We start from the raw sequence: 18,906 nt of genomic DNA, 5'->3' as shown, positions 1-18,906 counted from the left end.
AGCATGGTTGCTACGGTCATCCAGTTCACCCGGGTGTGATTTAATTACGTCAGAAATTATTTTGAACATAGCAACCATGCTCATTTTTTCTGCACAAAAAAGCCAGTTGTAGGAGTGGTTTACACCACTCAAAAATAAACAGATCTACAAGCTAACAGCCGGTCAAATAGCGAGTCTTAGCGACGGGACCTACAGCTTGTAGATCTGTTATTTTTTGTGCGCACAAACAACACGTTAAACTGCCATGGTTGTATTTAAAATACGTGAAGTTTAGTTTAACATATCACAGTATCACAAACTGATACATAAACGATACTTAATAATAAAAAAAAACAAAAAAAAACATTATTTTGGGGTTTAATTCTGTCGATGGAGACGTATCATTTTTTAAAGAAAAGTACAATCAGTTAAATGTATTTGAATGTTAACTTGAGAGCAAGCACAAAATAATGTTACATTTCCACATTACTCTTCCACCTGTAATTGTGTGATGTGAGTCATGTGACAGTAAAGTTGATCAAGCTGATTCTGAAAAGGTGCAACAACATGCAGATCACAGCAGGTGACCCCGGGGCCCCTTTCATGACGACGCCAGGCCCAGGAAATAATTCCCAATGCATTTTTCCCACAGACATTTCAGATAAAGACATAAGTATTTATTTAAAGACCTTATAAGCGTTGTACAAAGCCAACTCGAGTTGTGACAAATCATGACAATAAACACAATATGTTGGACCAAACAAATAATTACAAAGAAGAAAAACAAGAAAAAAAGTGTTGACGTTTTCTTCTTTCTAATTATTTGTTCGGCCCGAAGAATTGTGTTTGTTGTCATGATTTATCACAACTCGAGTTGGCTTTGTACGAGGCTTAAAAGGTCTTTAAATAAATACTTTTTGAAATGTCTATGAGGAAAATGAAAGGGGAATCATGTCCTGGGCCCTCGTAGGGGGCGGGACTGCGACGCTCCCGGCCCGGGACAAGAAAAAAGAACCGCAAAATTGGTGACCTAACCAATATTGTGACCTAAGAGGTCGCTGTTTCTTTAATTGCGTTGTGTAGTTTGTAAGAAATACATCAAACACCCGAATGGAAACAAGACCACAATGACTTCTTTGTGTTATTAAAAGTGTTTGACTTTACTCTGTTTCTGTTTGCATTTCTGTCTAAGAAATTATTCAATCAATCAATCAATCAATCAATCAATCAATGTTCTGGGTATCTCAATCCTCTTAGCAGACCTTATATGTACGCTTTCGCTTTCCTCGAACTGTACTTATATTCTACACTACAGACTGTTAATACAATCAATACAATACTCATTATAATCAATCACAATCGGGAACAACATTCAGTAAAGTCACCAATTCAGGTGTAACGCCTATCTCTGCTCTCTGTGTGTGTGTGTGTGTGTGTGTGTGTGTGTGTGTGTGTGTGTGTGTGTGTGTGTGTGTGTGTGTGTGTGTGTGTGTGTGTGTAAAGACTAATCATTGTGTGTATTCCTGCACTATACCTGCATCGAGTGATCTATCTTGGTACATAGAAATTGATCTATTGAAGATTCTGACTTTCAAATGTACATCATCTTTGTTTGTTTTTTACTGTATATTGTTGTATTGTTCTTTCTGCTTTGGCAATGTAAACGTATGTTTTCTCATGCCAATAAAGCCCTTTGAATTGAGTTGAATTGAATTGTGTGTGTGTGTGTGTGTGTGTGTGTGTGTGTGTGTGTGTGTGTGTGTGTGTGTGTGTGTGTGTGTGTGTGTGTGTGTGTGTGTGTGTGTGTGCGCGCGCGCGACGGACGTGCGCATGCGCGCGTGTGCGACGTAGTGCGTCATCCCCCATGGTTACCGGGTCGGAGGCGTCTTGTCTTGGTTGGGGAGAGAGAGAGAGAGATAAAGCGACAAGATGGTGAGTATATTGTTTCAATTTAACAAGGAAAACATCATAATTAGCCTCGCCAGAAGACCGTTACACATCCAAACCCGTTAAAAACGCACCGTTTGACCCTCTTGCAGACGACCCTGGGCTGTTTATTAACACCAACGCTTTAGTTTTGTGTGTGTGTGTGAAGAGAAAAATCAAAGATCCTTAGATCCCCCCCCCCCGTGTGTGTGTGTTGTAGACCGTAACGGCTAACTATAACAGCAAAAAGCCTGTTGCCTCCTCCTCCGTTCAGTTACCATGGTGGGGAGATTAGCCTAGCCACGTTAGCAACGGCGAGCCGCTATGTTTAGCTGCTGTAGTAATTAGCTGTTAGTTGTTGTCCAGTTTAGGAAATGAGCCAGGGAGGCTATTATTATAGTTTTCAAAAGACAGATGATCACTCAGATGGTACTGTTACTGTCAGTATATCCCCTTTCGGGACCCTTTGCTTTACCCCTTTCTGTGTTTGGGACGTCGGCAACACAGAAAAAGGGTAAGCAAAGGGAAGGGGCTGCATTGTCAGGTATACTGTTTGTTTGTTGTCTGTGAGCCGTTTATTCTGTATTTGGCTGCTGGTGCAGAGAGAGAGTAGATGTGTGCAACTGCATCCTCCTCCAAGTCAAAGAGGAGGCTAGTGGAATATATCAGTTATATAATACACTTTGCAGTGCAGTGCAGGGCCATGTTTATCATACAGTCAGGCCAGGACAGGTGGTGGACTTTGATTGATTGATTGAAGTATTTTTATTCAGTGTCAGTTTGCAGAATGGGTACATTTCACATGAAAGCACAACTCAATTCAAAGACTGTTACTGTGGACGACACACTGATAAAGCATTACACTTGTTTACAACAGGGTCCACCATTTTCAATTCTTAAGAACATTTAGAGACGTGTACAAATACACACTTCTATATAGACTGCCACCTTTATTATTATTATTATTATTATTATTATTATTATTATTATTATTACTAGACCTGTACGTGCAGGTCTAGTAATGTACGCACTACGTACCTACCTGTACGCAGTCGGCCACCGGCCTACTTGGGAATGATGCAACTTGGGAACCTAATGATATACGCACCCGTTTTAACTGTCAGCCGGTGTCCCACATGGAGATCTGTGTGTGTGTGTGAGGCTGGAAATTGCACAGGTGAAAGGAGTTGGCCTCATTAGGCCCACTGGCAGAGCCTGACCAGAGCCTTTTGTGGTGGTTCTGGAGAACCGTGGGTCCGACCGACTCGATACCTGGCACTGCACTCCCTGTGGGGGTGTGGAACGCGTGTGTCTGTCGAATGTGAACTGATCTCGAGTTACGTGCATTACAACCGTACACACACGTACGCACGCAGAGATGCGGCACATTATATAGTAGCTTATATGTGGTGTATGTATTATTTTGGTTCTAATTTCTACCCTGCAGTTACATTAATAGGCTACTAGTAATTAGGTATTTTAGTAGTAGCATTTCTTTAGCAGTGGATTTATTTTTTATTTTTACAATTGATAGATTATTGGCAGACTATCTGTATCAAATGGGCGGGGGTTGCAGGCTCCATCTTTTTGTTATTTTCAGAATAATAGAAAAGAAAAGTATGAATAAAATGTAAAACAAAAAAAAGTCAATCAAAGTGGTGGTCCTTGAATTCAAAAACACTGTGAATCACTGCTGTCTGTAGCTTCCATGAGAGATGGAAGCTACTAGTGGGATGGATGGGTGAGATGCCATTCTAATGGTGGCTGGCCTGCTACAATGGCCTCCCTGTTTGCCACCGGCAGCCGGCTACCATCACATGGGCTGTTTGGAGTGTGTGTGTGTGTTCTCACTGCTCACCACTCCCCTCATCCTGTGTGTGTGTGTGTGTGTGTGTGTGTGTGTGTGTGTGTGTGTGTGTGTGTGTGTGTGTGTGTGTGTGTGTGTGTGTGTGTGTGTGTGTGTGTGTGTGTGTGTGTGTGTGTGTGTGTGTGTGTGTGTGTGTGTGTGTGTGTGTGTGTGTGTGTGTGTGTGTTTATCTTTGGCAGCCTAGGACATGTACACATACTGTAGGTTGGTTGTAAGAGGTTGGGATGCCAAAAAAAAGCAGCTAAACGGCTTGCAAAATCCTGTGAAATCTCTTATACTATCGGTACTGGTAGCAGCCGCCAAATATGGCGAAGACGCTGTTACTTGTACCCCTGAAGGGGGGTGTGTGGGTATTTGTCCGGGATTTGCTGATTGCATTCTGTACAGCACCGTGTAAATATTTGTGTCCTTGTTGTATTGTATGATCTCTTATGTGGACATAAATAAATGATTAAATGTGTGTGTGTGTGCGCACGTGTTACAGGGCCTGCTGTCGATACTGCGCAAACTGAAGAGCTCCCCGGACCAGGAGGTGAGGATTCTGCTGCTGGGGCTGGACAATGGAGGGAAGACCACGCTTCTCAAACAGCTAGCCTCCGAGGACATCAGTCACATCACCCCCACACAGGTAACGTCTGTCTGGAAAAACATCAGCCACAACATGGAACCCCCACACACATGGAACCTAGTGGCGCTTCAGGGCGGAAACCCTTTTGGTGTTTTAAGCATTACCGTATGTTATACTTTATCTATTGAAAAATATCAGATCTACAAGCTCGTAGCGCAGCACTCGGTGCCGCGCTGCGAGCTTGTAGATCTGCTATTTTTGAAAAATCGTGAAAATGTGGCTCTTTCAGAGCAAACGTTTTGAACTCAAATCTTTGCTTCTGGGAGGAGGTCCCCCCTGGAACAACATATTTTCAGATGGGGGGTCGGCTGCCAATTACATATATTTTTGGGGGTCCTTGACATGAAAATGTTTGACTGACATAGAAAACTGTCAGGATTTAGAAGGCATTTGTAGAATCTGTCCTGGGGTCTAAATGGGTTAAGCGCCAGGGCCCTGTGTGCGAGACTATTTCAAATAGGTACAGCTGTTGCTTGAACTTGCTTCCATGAAAACCTTATTCATATGTCACCGATTTTAAATGTAACGCAACACAGTCAGGAACCCCCTACTCAAAAATGTGCAGATTGCGACAGGGAGCAGCGGCGATAGCGCTGAACGCACTCACGTTCATTCACTGGGCGCGCAAACGCAAAAAGTGTCGTTCTCGAATTCACGCGTTGCGAATCTTTTCTTCGTCTAGCGGGGGGGGGGGGGGGGGGGGGGGGGTTGATCCATCTCTGCCCCCCACACAGGTACGGTCACATCCACCCCCACGCAGGTACTGGTGCTAGCACGATTCTTGCTCAGATGTGAATCTCGATTTTCCTCCACAAGAATTGAGATCACGATTCTCGACAATATTGTAGTTTGCTGAACATTAACTACATTCAAAATGTGGCACCTGGAGCCAACTACTGTGCCTTTAAACAGACAACATCAAAGTGCTGGACTTAAACCTCTCTTAACCCATTTAGGCCTGAGATCAGATTCTAAAAATGTCTTCTAAATCCTGACAGTTTTCTGAAAAAGCGATGTTTCTATGCTAGTCGCTCGTAGCGATTTTTCAATCGCTACGAGCTTGTAGATCTGCTATTTTTCAATAGCTAAAGCATAACATAATGCTAACACCAAAAGGGGTTCCCGCCCAAAATGGGTTTAAAGTCTCTCTCGTGTAGCAAAAACACAAGAGTAACTTAAAATGAATTGGACAGCCAACTAGTGCTGCACGATTCTTGCTCAAATTTAGGAATTGAGATTGCGTAGGTGTCTGAATCTAGATCGCGATCTTTTTTTCGATTCATTGTGCAGCACTAACAGCCGTGTATCGGCACATCTCTACTGATAAGCACCTTACGAGGAAACCCACCTGTCGTGTCCGTCTGAAGGTCTGTTTTAATTAACCCATTCTGGGCGGGAACCCTCTTTGGTGTTTTAAGCATTATGTTATGCTTTAGCTATTGAAAAATAGCAGATCTACAAGCTCGTAGCGCGGCACCGAGTGCCGCGCTACGAGCTTGTAGGTCTGCTATTTTTTAAACAAATCGTGAAAATGTGGCGCAAATCTTTGAATATATATATATTCTTTCAGAGCGAACGTGTTTAACTAAAATCTTTGCTTCTGAGGGGGGGGGGGGGGGGGGGGGGGGAGTCCCTGGAACAACATATTTTCATATGTTGTGGGGGGGGTCGGCGGCCAAATACAGATAATTCTGGGGGTCCTTGACATGAAATAGTTTGAGAACGACTGACATAGAAACATGGGTTTTTCAGAAAACTGTTTTAGAAGACATTTTTTTTATAGAATTGTCCTCAGTTCTAAATGGGTTTTGGTGTTTATAGCATTATGTTATACTTTAGCTATTGAAAAATAACAGATCTACAAGCTCGTAGCGCGGCATGGAGTGCCGCGCTACGAGCTTGTAGGTCTGCTATTTTTGAAAAATCGTGAAAATTATTTTTATTCAGAAAACTGTCAGGATTTAGAATACATTTGTAGAATGGTCCTCGGGTCTAAATGGGTTGTTAATCATGATGCATGTCTGTCTGCAGGGCTTCAACATAAAGAGCGTCCAGTCTCAGGGCTTCAAGCTGAACGTGTGGGACATCGGAGGCCAGAGGAAGATCAGGCCCTACTGGAGGAACTACTTTGAGAACACGGATGTGCTGGTGGGTGGAGTGAGAACGAGAGTTAACCCATTCTGGGCGGGAACCCCCTTTTGGTGTTTCAAGCATTATGTTATACTTTAGCTATTGAAAAATAGCAGATCTACAAGCTCATAGTGCGGCACCGAGTGCCGCGCTAAGAGCTTGTAGGTCTGCTATTTTTGAACATTTTAACTCAAATCTTTGCTTCTGGGGAGGTCCCTGGAACAACATGTTTTCAGATGGGGGGGTCGGAGGCATATTACATAATTTTTGGGGTCCTTGACATGAAATATTGTGCAGAAATTGATCAGAAACATAAGGTTTTTCAGAAAAATTTCGACGTCAGGCCTAACTAAATGTGTTAACCCAAAATATAGAACAGGTTTTCTTTAGCGACAAATTCGAGTAATATTAGTCTGAATAACCACGACCACAAAAGTGAAAATAGCCAATCCACAAGATCACAATCGTTTAATTGCCAAAGTATAAAATGGGGTTAACTGATTTGCGATGCTATATATATTAACTCAATTTACCCACTGGGGGTCCCCAGACCCTACTTTGAGAAGCACGCTGCCCTAGCACTTCTCTTTCCTCGTGTTTCATCTTGTCATTTGTTTTAGATAGATTGTGGTTTTTTTGGGGTCATATATTTGTTTTGTTTGACCACAACATGTTGAGAATGACTCACTTGACGTTGTAAAGTGTGCATGTATGTACGTACTCTCAGTCAGCCTTATGCCTTTTATGTTTCAGATTTACGTCATCGACAGCGCAGACAGGAAAAGGTTTGAGGAAACGGGGCAGGTAAATTATCACGTTCCTGTTGTACTTTATCATGGCGTTTATGTACAGAAACATAAGTGAATATGCTTGTTGTGTTATTTAACCCCCAGTGTCCCTATTCTGGCACCCGCTTGGAATGCTATCAACACATAGTCACGGTCACCAGTAGGTTACTCAGTAGATCAGTGGTTCCCAAAATGGCATCCGGGGACCCCCAGGGGTCCTTGAGGGAGTTCCAGGGGGTCCCCAGCTAAATGATAGTTTGGAACCAAACACCCTTAATGGGTCTGTAACTCTGCGACTGTGGCTCAAGAGGTAGAGCAGGTCGTCCAATGATCCATGGGGTCGGCGGTTCGAATCCCGGCTCCTCCTGTCTACATGTCGAAGTGTCCTTGGGCAAGACACTGAACCCCAAATTGCTCCCGATGTGCTGGTTGGTACCTTGCATGGCTTCCGCCGCAATCGGTGTATGAATGTGTGTGTGAATGGGTGAATGTAATGCACAATCTATGTAAAGCGCCTTGGATAAAGGCGCTATATAAATGCACCATTTACCATTTACCATTTCTGAGTGTACAAACCATTTGTACACTTAAATTAACATTGATTTTACAATATGAATTGGGAGGTCCCAGAGATAGACATGCCATTAAATGGGGGTCCTTGAAATTAAACATGGTTGAGAATCACTGCTAGAGCTGTAAAAATCTTGACATTTTTTGAAAACAAATTGGGTATCGGGTACTTCTCTACTCACGTGTGTGCGCGCGTGCGTGTGTTCCAGGAGCTTGCGGAGCTGCTGGACGAGGAGAAGCTGAGCGGCGTTCCCGTGCTGATCTTCGCCAACAAGCAGGACCTGCTGACGGCCGCTCCCGCCTCGGAGATCGCAGAGGGCCTCAACCTGCACACCATCCGGGACCGCGTCTGGCAGATCCAGTCCTGCTCCGCCCTGACCGGGGAGGGCATCCAGGTGAGGAGAAGAAGAACCAAGCGTCGATAACAGGGGTTCCCCCCCAAACGTTTTCATGTCAAGGACCCCCAATTTATATTGTAACAATCAATGTTGATTTAACTCTTGAGAGTGTACAAATGGAACCACCATTTGTACACTCTCATCCATACGCACACATGCGAGCGCACACCCTTTTGATTTGATTTTATTCATTTGATGTTTTAAGGTTTAAAAGAAAACGCATGCCATACATGTAGCTTAACTTGCCCAACACACTATTCCTTTTAGTTATTTCATTATTTATTTGATGTTTTGTTTTTTCGTCCAGTAAGAAGAAGCAATATGTCTATTAACCCATTTTGGGCGGGAACCCCTTTTGAAAAATAGCAGATCTACAAGCGCCACTCGGTGGCGCGCTACGAGCTTGTAGGTCTGCTATTTTTGAAAAATCGAAGAACGACTGACATAGAAACAAAGCTTTTTCAGAAAACTGTCAGGATGTAGAAGGCATTTTTAGAATCTGATCTCAGGTCAAAATGGGTTAAAGTTAATTCATAAATGAAATGATTCATTGTTATCTGCAGTGTTGGGTCTACATGTATCTGACCCAACATGCAGATAACAGTGAATCACAGCTAATAGGCCTATTATTAATTATCTTTAATAGACCTATTGCTTACTCCACTGTACAAGCAGGTATTGGGGCCTCAATTCTTACTGGGAAAAAAAAATAAACATCAAATAAATAATTAAATAACAAAGGAATAGTGTTGGGGGCAAGTTAAGCTACATGTAGCTGCCCAACACTGGCCATTCTGTATTTAAGTCCGACGTCATTTTGTAGTGCTACGTTACGTCCGGGTCCAAGTGGCACCAGCTCCCGTCCGCTTCTCATTGTAAATGGCAATATCTAAACGCGTGAATCTTTTTACAATGATGTTATTTTTCGGAAAGGAAGCCATTGAGGGTTAAAATGGGTCTTAATGCTTCCAACTCGAGTAGAAGTACAAGTGTGCATGACAAAGAAAATATATGATGTGGAGACAATAAAGACTATTATTATCATTATTATTGAAGGTGGTAACAGTCCATTTGCTCAGTACAATATTTTCGGGGGCATATTTAGAATGTGTGCAGGGTTGAGTATGTTGAATCTAGTTTGCATTTAATGAGGATTTAGTTGACACAATGAAATAAAATGGCGATGGTATTCAGTGTGGGGCAGACGGCCTGTCACGGCCAGATTTGGGAGACCAGTAGCTTTGTTGTTGCAAGGAAAGCGGTAAAATGAGACTTTCGTGGTTGTTTTAGTCTCAGATTTAGTATAACGCTATGGGGACACAGTATAACTCTATGGGGACACAAAAGCAACACAAACGGTAGGACCCGACCCGGAAGTATCTCTGGAGGCGGCGCTTACGTCACGGCTAGAATAGAGAGTATGCACATGCATGATTTTCCCATCAGGACACGCCCCCCTCATCTAGACTTGAGTGGCAAAACATTGAGCAGCTTGGAGTGTTGGAGTTTGGAAGCGCTCGTTGGAAATCACTCAACCGCCCTGCGTACCACCTGTTTCTAAATGTCACATAATGCAGGAGGCAGCAGAATGTTGTGTTATTGAAAACAAGCACTTCCAAACTCTGACACTTAGAAAAATAATCAAATGCAGGGCATTTCTTGACAGAAAGTAGCTCATAACGTTTCTATGGAGGATTTTCATGAAACAAACTTTGCAGATAGAAGGAGGATAATTCAAGCTTTTCATACAGCTGCAATGTTGGTGAGTTTAACATTGTTTAATGCAATCAGACAGGACTTTTCTGTTTGGATGAATGGGCTGTCAATGCCAGAAAGTAGTTTTTTGCCACTCGGTGGGCGTTCCCGCATAACTTCCAGGTACGATGATGTCACACGCATACCCTCTATACTGAATAGTAATGTGTCTCATAAGTACGTCGACATACAAAAATAAATCACAATAACGTAAGAGATTTATGTCCATTGTGGTCCTTCCTTGGTCTCTCAGACAAACAAAACGAAACAACAAAGAACAAGGCTTTAACACACACCAGATGATCAATCTACTAACAACGTACTGTAGCAGATCCTTGGACACGACACAACGTGTGCTGAGTGCCGAGGGACTTGCCCCCCCAATCCAACCCTCGATGCTGAGTGCCGAGGGACGTGCCCCCCCCAATCCAACCCTCGATGCTGAGTGCCGAGGGACTTCCCCCCCCCCCCAATCCAACCCTCGATGCTGAGTGCCGAGGGACTCCCCCCCCCCCAATCCAACCCTCGATGCTGAGTGCCAAGGGACTTGCCCCCCCCAATCCAACCCTTGATGCTGAGTGCCAAGGGACTTGCCCCCCCCCCCCCCCCAATCCAACCCTCGATGCTGAGTGCCAAGGGACTTGCCCCCCCCAATCCAACCCTCGATGCTGAGTGCCAAGGGACTTGCCCCCCCCCAATCCAACCCTTGATGCTGAGTGCCAAGGGACTTGCCCCCCCCCCCCCCCCCCATCCAACCCTCGATGCTGAGTGCCGAGGGACTTGCCCCCCCCAATCCAACCCTCGATGCTGAGTGCAGAGGGACTTGCCCCCCCCAATCCAACCCTCGATGCTGAGTGCAGAGGGACTTGCCCCCCCCCAATCCAACCCTTGATGCTGAGTGCAGAGGGACGTGCCCCCCCCCCCCCCCCCCCCCCAATCCAACCCTCGATGCTGAGTGCCAAGGGACTTGCCCCCCCCAATCCAACCCTTGATGCTGAGTGCCAAGGGACTTGCCCCCCCCCCCCCCCCATCCAACCCTCGATGCTGAGTGCCGAGGGACTTGCCCCCCCCAATCCAACCCTCGATGCTGAGTGCAGAGGGACTTGCCCCCCCCCCAATCCAACCCTTGATGCTGAGTGCAGAGGGACGTGCCCCCCCCCCCCCCCCCCCCCCCCAATCCAACCCTCGATGCTGAGTGCCAAGGGACTTGCCCCCCCCAATCCAACCCTTGATGCTGAGTGCCAAGGGACTTGCCCCCCCCAATCCAACCCTTGATGCTGAGTGCCAAGGGACTTGCCCCCCCCCCAATCCAACCCTTGATGCTGAGTGCCGAGGGACTTGCCCCCCCCAATCCAACCCTCGATGCTGAGTGCCAAGGGACTTGCCCCCCCCCAATCCAACCCTTGATGCTGAGTGCCGAGGGACTTGCCCCCCCCCAATCCAACCCTTGATGCTGAGTGCCGAGGGACTTGCCCCCCCCCAATCCAACCCTTGATGCTGAGTGCCGAGGGACTTGCCCCCCCCCAATCCAACCCTTGATGCTGAGTGCAGAGGACTTGCCCCCCCCATCCAACCCTCGATGCTGAGTGCCGAGGGACTTGCCCCCCCCATCCAACCCTCGATGCTGAGTGCCAAGCATGCAGGGAGCCACTGGGTCCAATTCATTGTCTTTTGGTATGATGATTAGCCAATCTCAGGGCAGACACTATTTTAACAACCGCGCTGCTGAGCTGGTTGATTCGCCACACCGCAAATCCCAGACAATATAAACAACAAAAATAAAACGCAAAACCTGGGGCGACAGGGCGTTCTCTGGAATGCTCTCCCCAAACACATACGAGACTCCCCCTCACTTCCTACCTTCAAATCTGCAATGAAAACCCACCTGTTCGGAATTGCATTTCCAAGCTGATGTGTTTTTTAAACGTGTTATTTGCATTGTTTTATTGGTTTTATTCTTTTAATAGTTTTTTCTAATAAAGTTGTCTTTTTCTTGTCCCCCCCCCCCTCTGGCCCCCACACATGTAAAGCGTCTTTGAGTGTCATGAAAAGCACTATATAAGTCCCAGATATTATTATTATTAATATCTAGTCTCGTCATCACATCACGATATCTATATATATACGATATTGATATATCGTTGCTGTCCGACAGAAGCCCCCTTATCTTTCATAATATTTTAAATGTTTGTGTTATGATGTTCCGTAAATCAACGACCTACTCGATGGTACTACAGCATCACACAGAAGTATAGCAGATCTACAAGCTATCTACGAGCTTGTAGATCTGCTATTTTGTAGATCTGCTATTTTCAGCATGCAACCAAGTGTAAAATGACTTATACTGGATCTCTTGTCCACTAGTCCCTTCCTAACATTTTAGTCTAGTTTTTATTGACGAAATTGTCAGTATATTTAGTCTTAGTTTTAGTCGTCATGGCTTTTTTTTGTCAGTGAAAAAAGGTAGTCGATGAACATTTTTCGTTTAGTTTTAGTCGACACTGCCTGAAACGCAAAGGTTTTGGACATATGAGGTTTCCGCCCGACAACAGAGACGCTATATCGATAAGCCTATAGAGCGTCGCAGTCCCGCCTCCTACCCTGGACCAGGAAATGAAACCCAATGCATTTTTCCCATAGACATTTCTTAAAGTATTTATTTAAAGACTGTTACGCCGCGGACAAAGCCAACTCGAGTCGTGACAACTCATGACAACACAAACAATATTTTGGACCAAACAAATAATTACAAAGAAGAAAAACAACAAAAAAAGTGTTGTAACCTGCCGTTTTTTTCTTCTTTCTAATTATTTGTTCGGCCCAAAAAATTGTGTTTGTTGTCATGATTTGTCACGACTCGAGTTGGCTTTGTCCGCGGCGTAAACGTCTTTAAATAAATACTTTCTGAAATGTCTATGAGGAAAATGAACGGAGAATCATTTCCTGGTCCATGGTAGGAGGCGGGACTGCGACGCTCTATTGTTGCATTCCTCGATAGTTCATCCTTTGTGTGTGTGCTTTGCTTTTCAAACTTCCACATTTGCTCTTGTGTTTCAGGAGGGAATGAACTGGGTGTGCAAGAGTGTCAACGCAAAGAAAAAGTAGCACCCGCCTCTCTCTGTCTGTCTTCTACTGCTCAGGGGGGGAAGCAGCAGTCACACACACACACACACACACACACACACACACACACCAAGCACCACACACACACACACCCATCTTGACCTTTTTGGTGAAACGAGATACACTACCTGTGAATGTATATGCACACTACTAATACCACATGGACTTGAAGAGAGTTTTTAAAAACCTGCGCACTACGCTCGCCGCCACCCTCCATCCATCAGCGCCATCGGAGTTCACTAATCTCTATGACGACGCGGCTTCCTCGTCTGTTCGGTGGACAACCGTCAGGAGGGCGGTTTGGTCCAGTCGGCTCTTCCAAAGGGGAAGCCATCCCCAGCCCCCGGGGGCAGGAGGAGGAGGAGGAGGAGAAGAAGAAGAACGAAACCCCATCAGCCCCATCCCCAGTTATTTCCCCCCATCCATCGGTTTTAACCCATTTTGGGCGGGAACCCCTTTTGGTGTTTTAAGCATTATGTTATACTTTGGCTATCGGGAAAAATAGCAGATTTACAAGCTCATACCGAGTGCCGCGCTACGAGCTTGTAGGTCTGCTATTTTTGAAAAATCGTGAAAATGTTTGCGCAAATTTGGAATATATATTCTTTCAGAGCGAACGTTTTCAACTCAAATCTTTGCTTCCCTGGAACAACATTATTTTGAGATGGGGGGCCGGAGGCCAAATACATATGATTCTAGGGGTCCTTGACATGAAATGGTGTGAGAACCACTGACATAGAAAAAGAGGTTTTTCAGAAAACTGTCAGGATTTAGAAGACATTTGTAGAATCGTTCCCAGGTCTTAAATGGGTTAACGACTGGTTTCCGTGTCGCGCAGCCGGATCGAGCTTCATTAGTAGATTGGCTGTTTTTTGGGGCGCGCGACACCAAGCATACATGGCCCTTTAGGACAGTGGTTCTCAACCAGTGGTCCGGGGACCACCAGTGGTCCTTGAGGGGCTTCCAGCGTGGTCCCCCAGTTATAAATGTTAGAGTTGGTTACCAAATGGATCCTTATTAGATCTTTAACTCTCGAGAGTGTAAAATGAAACCAAATGGACCCTTTTACGGGTCCATTTGGTTTAATTTTTACACTCTCAAGAGCTACATTATTGTTAACCCATTTTGGGCGGGAACCCCTTTTGGTGTTTCAAGCATTCTGTTATACTTTAGCTATTGAGAAATAGCAGATCTACAAGCTCATAGCGCGCCACCGAGTGGCGCGCTACGAACTTGTAGGTCTGCTATTTTTGAAAAATCGTAAAAATTGGCACAACTCTTTGAATAGGTATATATATTCTTTCAGAGCGAACGTTTTTTTTTATTTCGACGTCGGGCCTAAATGGGTTAAACAATGCTGTTTAATTTACAAGACGTCTACACAATTAGCGTGGAATTGTAACTTGGACAAAATCTTCATCCAATGACAACAAACAAAATATGCTTAAGTTGTGGGTCTGCGAGGCTAAATTGTCATCAAATGCTGGTTCCGTGGCTCAAATGACCAATAGATACTGGGCCTTGAGATGAAAAGGGTTGAAAATTACTGCTTTAGCCCATTTTGGGCGGGAACCCTTTTTGGTGTTAGCATTATGTTATGCTTTAGCTATTGAAAAATAGCAGATCTACAAGCTCATAGCGCGCCACCGAGTGGCGCGCTACGAGCTTGTAGGTCTGCTATTTTTGAAAAATCGAAAAAAACATAGCTTTTTCAGAAAACTGTCAGGATGTAGAAGACATTTTTAGAATCTGATCTCAGGTCAGAATGGGTTAAAACACCACACCAACAACGCCTGTCTTCTTTGAATCCCTTTTTTCTTTACCAGGCTTTCCCGCCTGGTAACCAACTGTACCCCCCTCCCCCCCTTTATTTCTGTCCATTCCTGTCCTTTTTCATCATTCACATGAGTTCACATAAGGTTGACATGTCGTGGGGGTTGTTTTTGTACTGTATATCATTCCGCAATGGCTGTAAGCGCTTTTCTTGCTATGGCTCGGTGGTTGTTTTTTGTTTTGTTTTTGAAGTGAGGTCTATTTTTGTAATTCTTTATTTATGGTGAAGTAGAGTTTAGGGCGCTTTCCAAACGTGTGTGTGTGTGTGTGTGTGTGTGTGTGTGTGTGTGTGTGTGTGTGTGTGTGTGTGTGTGTGTGTGTGTGTGTGTGTGTGTGTGTGTGTGTGTGTGTGTGTGTGTGTGTGTGTGTGTGTGTGTGTGTGTGTGTGTGTGTGTGTGTGTGTGTGTGTGTGTGTGTGTGTGTGTGTGTGTGTGTGTGTGTGTGTGTGGTGTTTCTAGGACATGGGTCTTCGACAGGGGGTCCTCAGAGTTACTACAGTCTTTGTGTCATAGGAACTTTTATTTTATTTTTTTATCAACTACTTGAACTCTAGCATCCCTCTTCTGGGAGGAAAATAGCACGTCTACAAGTTCACAACGCATCACGCTGGGACATGTCTTGAGCTTGTAGATCTTCTGTTGTAGATCTGCTGTTGAAAAGGTTTTGGTGTAGATGGAAATAAACTGCGAAGCAAGTACCGGGCCAAAGATCAAGTTTTACTATTTATGTTGAGGGTTTAAAGCTGCTATAAGCAATAATATGTCAACATTTTAATGACCTTTTTATTTTTTTGGTATTCAGACAGCCAGCAATGGGTAAAACGCTCCCAAAAATAATTTAGTCTCTGTGACACATCTAGGGGCCACAATCTGCATTCAAAGATGTTCCTAGAAGCTTTGTCATTGGTCGAAAAAAACCCGGTCGCAATGACTAACCAATCAGGAAGCAGACAGGCAAATTGACCAATGACAAAGCTTCTAGGAAAATCTTTGAATGCAGATTGTGGCCCCTAGATGTGTCACAGAGACTACATTGTTTTTGGGAGCGTTTTACCCATTGCTGGCTGTCTGAATACAAAAAAAATAAAAAGGTCATTCAAATTGACATATTGCTTATAGCAGCTTTAAGTGGTAAATAAATACACATTAACATGAATTCAACATGAATAGAAAACCAACGAAACAAACAACGTTGCAACACAATGTTATACACAATGTATCTCTCTCTCTCGGAGTTACGGGGGGTCCTTGGTCTGAAACGGAACACGGAAGGCTCAAGGCTCATACATAGTCTGGATTTTGGTGGGCTGACCACCGAACTACAACATGACGTCACGAGCCTGCGGTGAAGAGCAAACCACCGCCCCAGCCCTTATCTCTGTTTTTACTCACCACCGCTCAACGTTATTTCAGCTCCGGTGGTCACCTCACCACCGAAGCGGTGGTCACCTCACCACCGAAAAGCCAGACTATGAATGAGCCTTCACCCCCCAAAACACGCTCACCCCCAGTTCCCTTTTTTTTCTCCGACCGTACGCTGGAGCGGTATACTTGTATTGTTGTATTTTTTTTTTTTTTTACTGAGGTTAAAATTAGAAATAAGTTTAGGGTTAGGCATAGTTTTACTGAGGTTAACGTTAGGAATATTTTTCTTTTTTGGCTTTTCTGCCTTTATTGATAGATTAAAATCGTATGACATTCAGTCGACTAAAACTAGACATAACACTAAAACATTCCAGGTGACTAAAATGTGACTAAAACTAAATTAAGTTTCATTCCAAAGACTATATGACTAAACTAAAAAAAGAAATTTGCTGCCAAAAACAACACTGGTAGAGACCGTTCCGAGGTCGCCCGATGTGAGCCCCACCGGGCGACTGTTTTTTTTGGGGGGGGTGTGTGAGCGTTTTGGTATTCCCTGAAACACGTTGAAGACCCCTGATCTAGAATGTCGGAGGAATATTGTCTACATGTGCTCGGCTTCCCCCTGTAAAAGAATCATATACTGTTAATGTTAATATGTATAAAAAAAAAAAGGGAACATTATTAAATGAAATGGTTGAGAGAGACATTACATTTTTATTGTATTAACTGTAAATATGTTGGCCCTATGTTTGTTTGTTACATTTTGCGTGCATGTTATTAGAGTATATCTGTTGTTATTACCCAGGCTGTACACTGTAGTCTATAATGTTTTTTGCATATCTAATATAGGCTGGCGGAGTTTTTAACAAATATATATTCGTGACGTGGAGGATATGAAATGCATTTGTTTGTTTGTTGTTTTGCTTCACGGAGGTACTGAGGGAATTTGAGATTTGTTTTCCTTTTGATATTTTCCAAACGCATTCCGTCCAAGCGTTTAAACTCTTAAAGGTACGTGAATAAAAAACGGTTGTGAGAAATAAAAATGGCTTCCCAAAGGAGATTATTTACGTATTAGGGCTGTCACGGTTACAAATACAGGACGGGAAGAACCCCCTTTTGGTGTTTTAAGCATTATGTTATTCTTTGGCTATTTTTGAAAAATGTGTGAAAATGTGGCACAAATCTATGAACAGTGTTGTTTTTGGCAGCAAAAATTATATTATTCCATAGTCTCTTGAATAGTTTATTTAGTTTGTCACATTTTAGTCACCTGGAATGTTTTAGTGTTTAGTCTAGTTTTAGTCGACTAAATATCATGAGATTTAATGAGACTAAATCTACAGTTGATTTAGTCGACTAAATTAATCTAATGTATTTTGGTGGGCCTTGATGCCGTCGGCAATGGCTGATTTTACGCTTGATGAAAATAGCCGATCTACAACCAAGTGTAAAATGACAAATGACAAAATCGACAGTATATTTAGTCATAGTTTTAGTCAGCATGACTTAGTTTTAATGTGATTTTTGTCAGTGAAAAAAGTTAGTCGACGAATATTTTTCCTCTTAGTTTTAGTCGACGCAATCAACATTGTCTTTGAATATATATTCTTTCAGAGTGAACGTTTTTAAGTCAAATCTTTGCTTCTGGGAGGGGGCGGGGAGGTCCCTGGAACAACATATGAGATGGGGGTCCGTGGCCAAATACAGATAATACTGGGGGTCCTTGACATGAAAAAGGTTGAGAACCGCTGACATAGAAACAGGTTTTTCAGAAAACGTAGGATTTAGGATGGGTTAAGTTGACAATTAATTGTTACACAAATAATTGTGATTAACGATGTAATTGTGTTTTTTTTGCATTGAACATAGGAACCTTACAATGTGTAGTTCTGTTTACCTTTTAGGCTTCGTCGTCACAAATTGCACAGAGCAGATACGACAAATAACAAATATACCAAAGAAAATGAATAATGTGGGTCATGACCGAAAGAATATGGTCGAAAATGAGTTTTCTCCTTTTCATCTCCCTTAGAGATAGGGTGAGAAGTTCAGTCACGCGAGAGAGACTCATTGTAGAGTCGCTGCTTCTTCGCCTGGAAAGGAGCCAGCTTAGGTGGTTCGGGCATCTGGTTAGGATCTGGTTCCCCCGCGACCCGACTACGGATAAGCGGTTGAAGTTGGATGGATGGATGAACATTTGGAACTGTTTCCGGAACTGGGTTTTCACTCTGTCAGAGCAACTGTATTCAATGCGTTCACATTGCAGCGATCCGTATCCGAGTACACTTCATTCGGTTCCGATTCGGTCCCGGGAACGGTTGGGTGATCCGTTCCCGGGAACGGTACGCAGCGTTCACACAGAAGTCACATTACCAACAAGCTGCAAATATCTGCCAAGTGGTCCCGAGTGCGCATCTGGGACCATAGTGTGAATTCCCCCCAAAAAAGAACGTATTGAAAGTATTGTTCCTCACTTTCTTCGTCGCTGCTGCCGCCGAGAGTTCGCACTCGTGAATTTCATTCTGACACCCCAAGGCATTAC

The 18,906-nt window shown here is 43.9% G+C and overlaps 1 protein-coding gene across 4 annotated transcripts; it reads left to right on the top strand.

The window, feature by feature from the left end:
• Positions 1 to 1,781: 1,781 nt before the first annotated feature.
• Positions 1,782 to 17,070, top strand: LOC306919534 (ADP-ribosylation factor-like protein 3). Of its 4 annotated transcripts, none has more exons than XR_013789569.1 (7): positions 1,782 to 1,911; positions 4,257 to 4,400; positions 6,432 to 6,548; positions 7,284 to 7,334; positions 8,098 to 8,283; positions 13,099 to 13,641; positions 13,707 to 17,070. XR_013789569.1 is itself a non-coding variant. In XM_079532297.1 (6 exons), the coding sequence occupies exons 1-6, from the start codon at positions 1,909 to 1,911 to the stop codon at positions 13,144 to 13,146; spliced, it is 549 nt and encodes a 182-aa protein (XP_079388423.1). In that variant the 5' UTR covers positions 1,782 to 1,908; the 3' UTR covers positions 13,147 to 17,070. The 4 variants fall into 4 exon arrangements, 1 of the variants encoding a protein (XP_079388423.1); XR_013789570.1 differs by having other exon boundaries at positions 13,099 to 14,758; positions 14,830 to 17,070; XR_013789571.1 differs by having other exon boundaries at positions 13,099 to 15,731; positions 16,119 to 17,070.
• Positions 17,071 to 18,906: the final 1,836 nt, after the last annotated feature.

Source organism: Electrona antarctica (genome assembly GCF_951216825.1).
Source record: "Electrona antarctica genome assembly, contig: scaffold_26, whole genome shotgun sequence".
NCBI classification, from domain to species: domain Eukaryota; kingdom Metazoa; phylum Chordata; class Actinopteri; order Myctophiformes; family Myctophidae; genus Electrona; species Electrona antarctica.
This window is presented reverse-complemented; position numbering and strand designations above follow the sequence as displayed.

Excerpts from the sequence above, each read along its gene's own strand:
- LOC306919534 (XM_079532297.1), top strand. Across the intron at positions 4,401-6,431 it reads GTCACATCACCCCCACACAG|GGCTTCAACATAAAGAGCGT; the intron begins GTAACGTCTGTC and ends GTCTGTCTGCAG. Across the intron at positions 6,549-7,283 it reads TTGAGAACACGGATGTGCTG|ATTTACGTCATCGACAGCGC; the intron begins GTGGGTGGAGTG and ends TTTATGTTTCAG.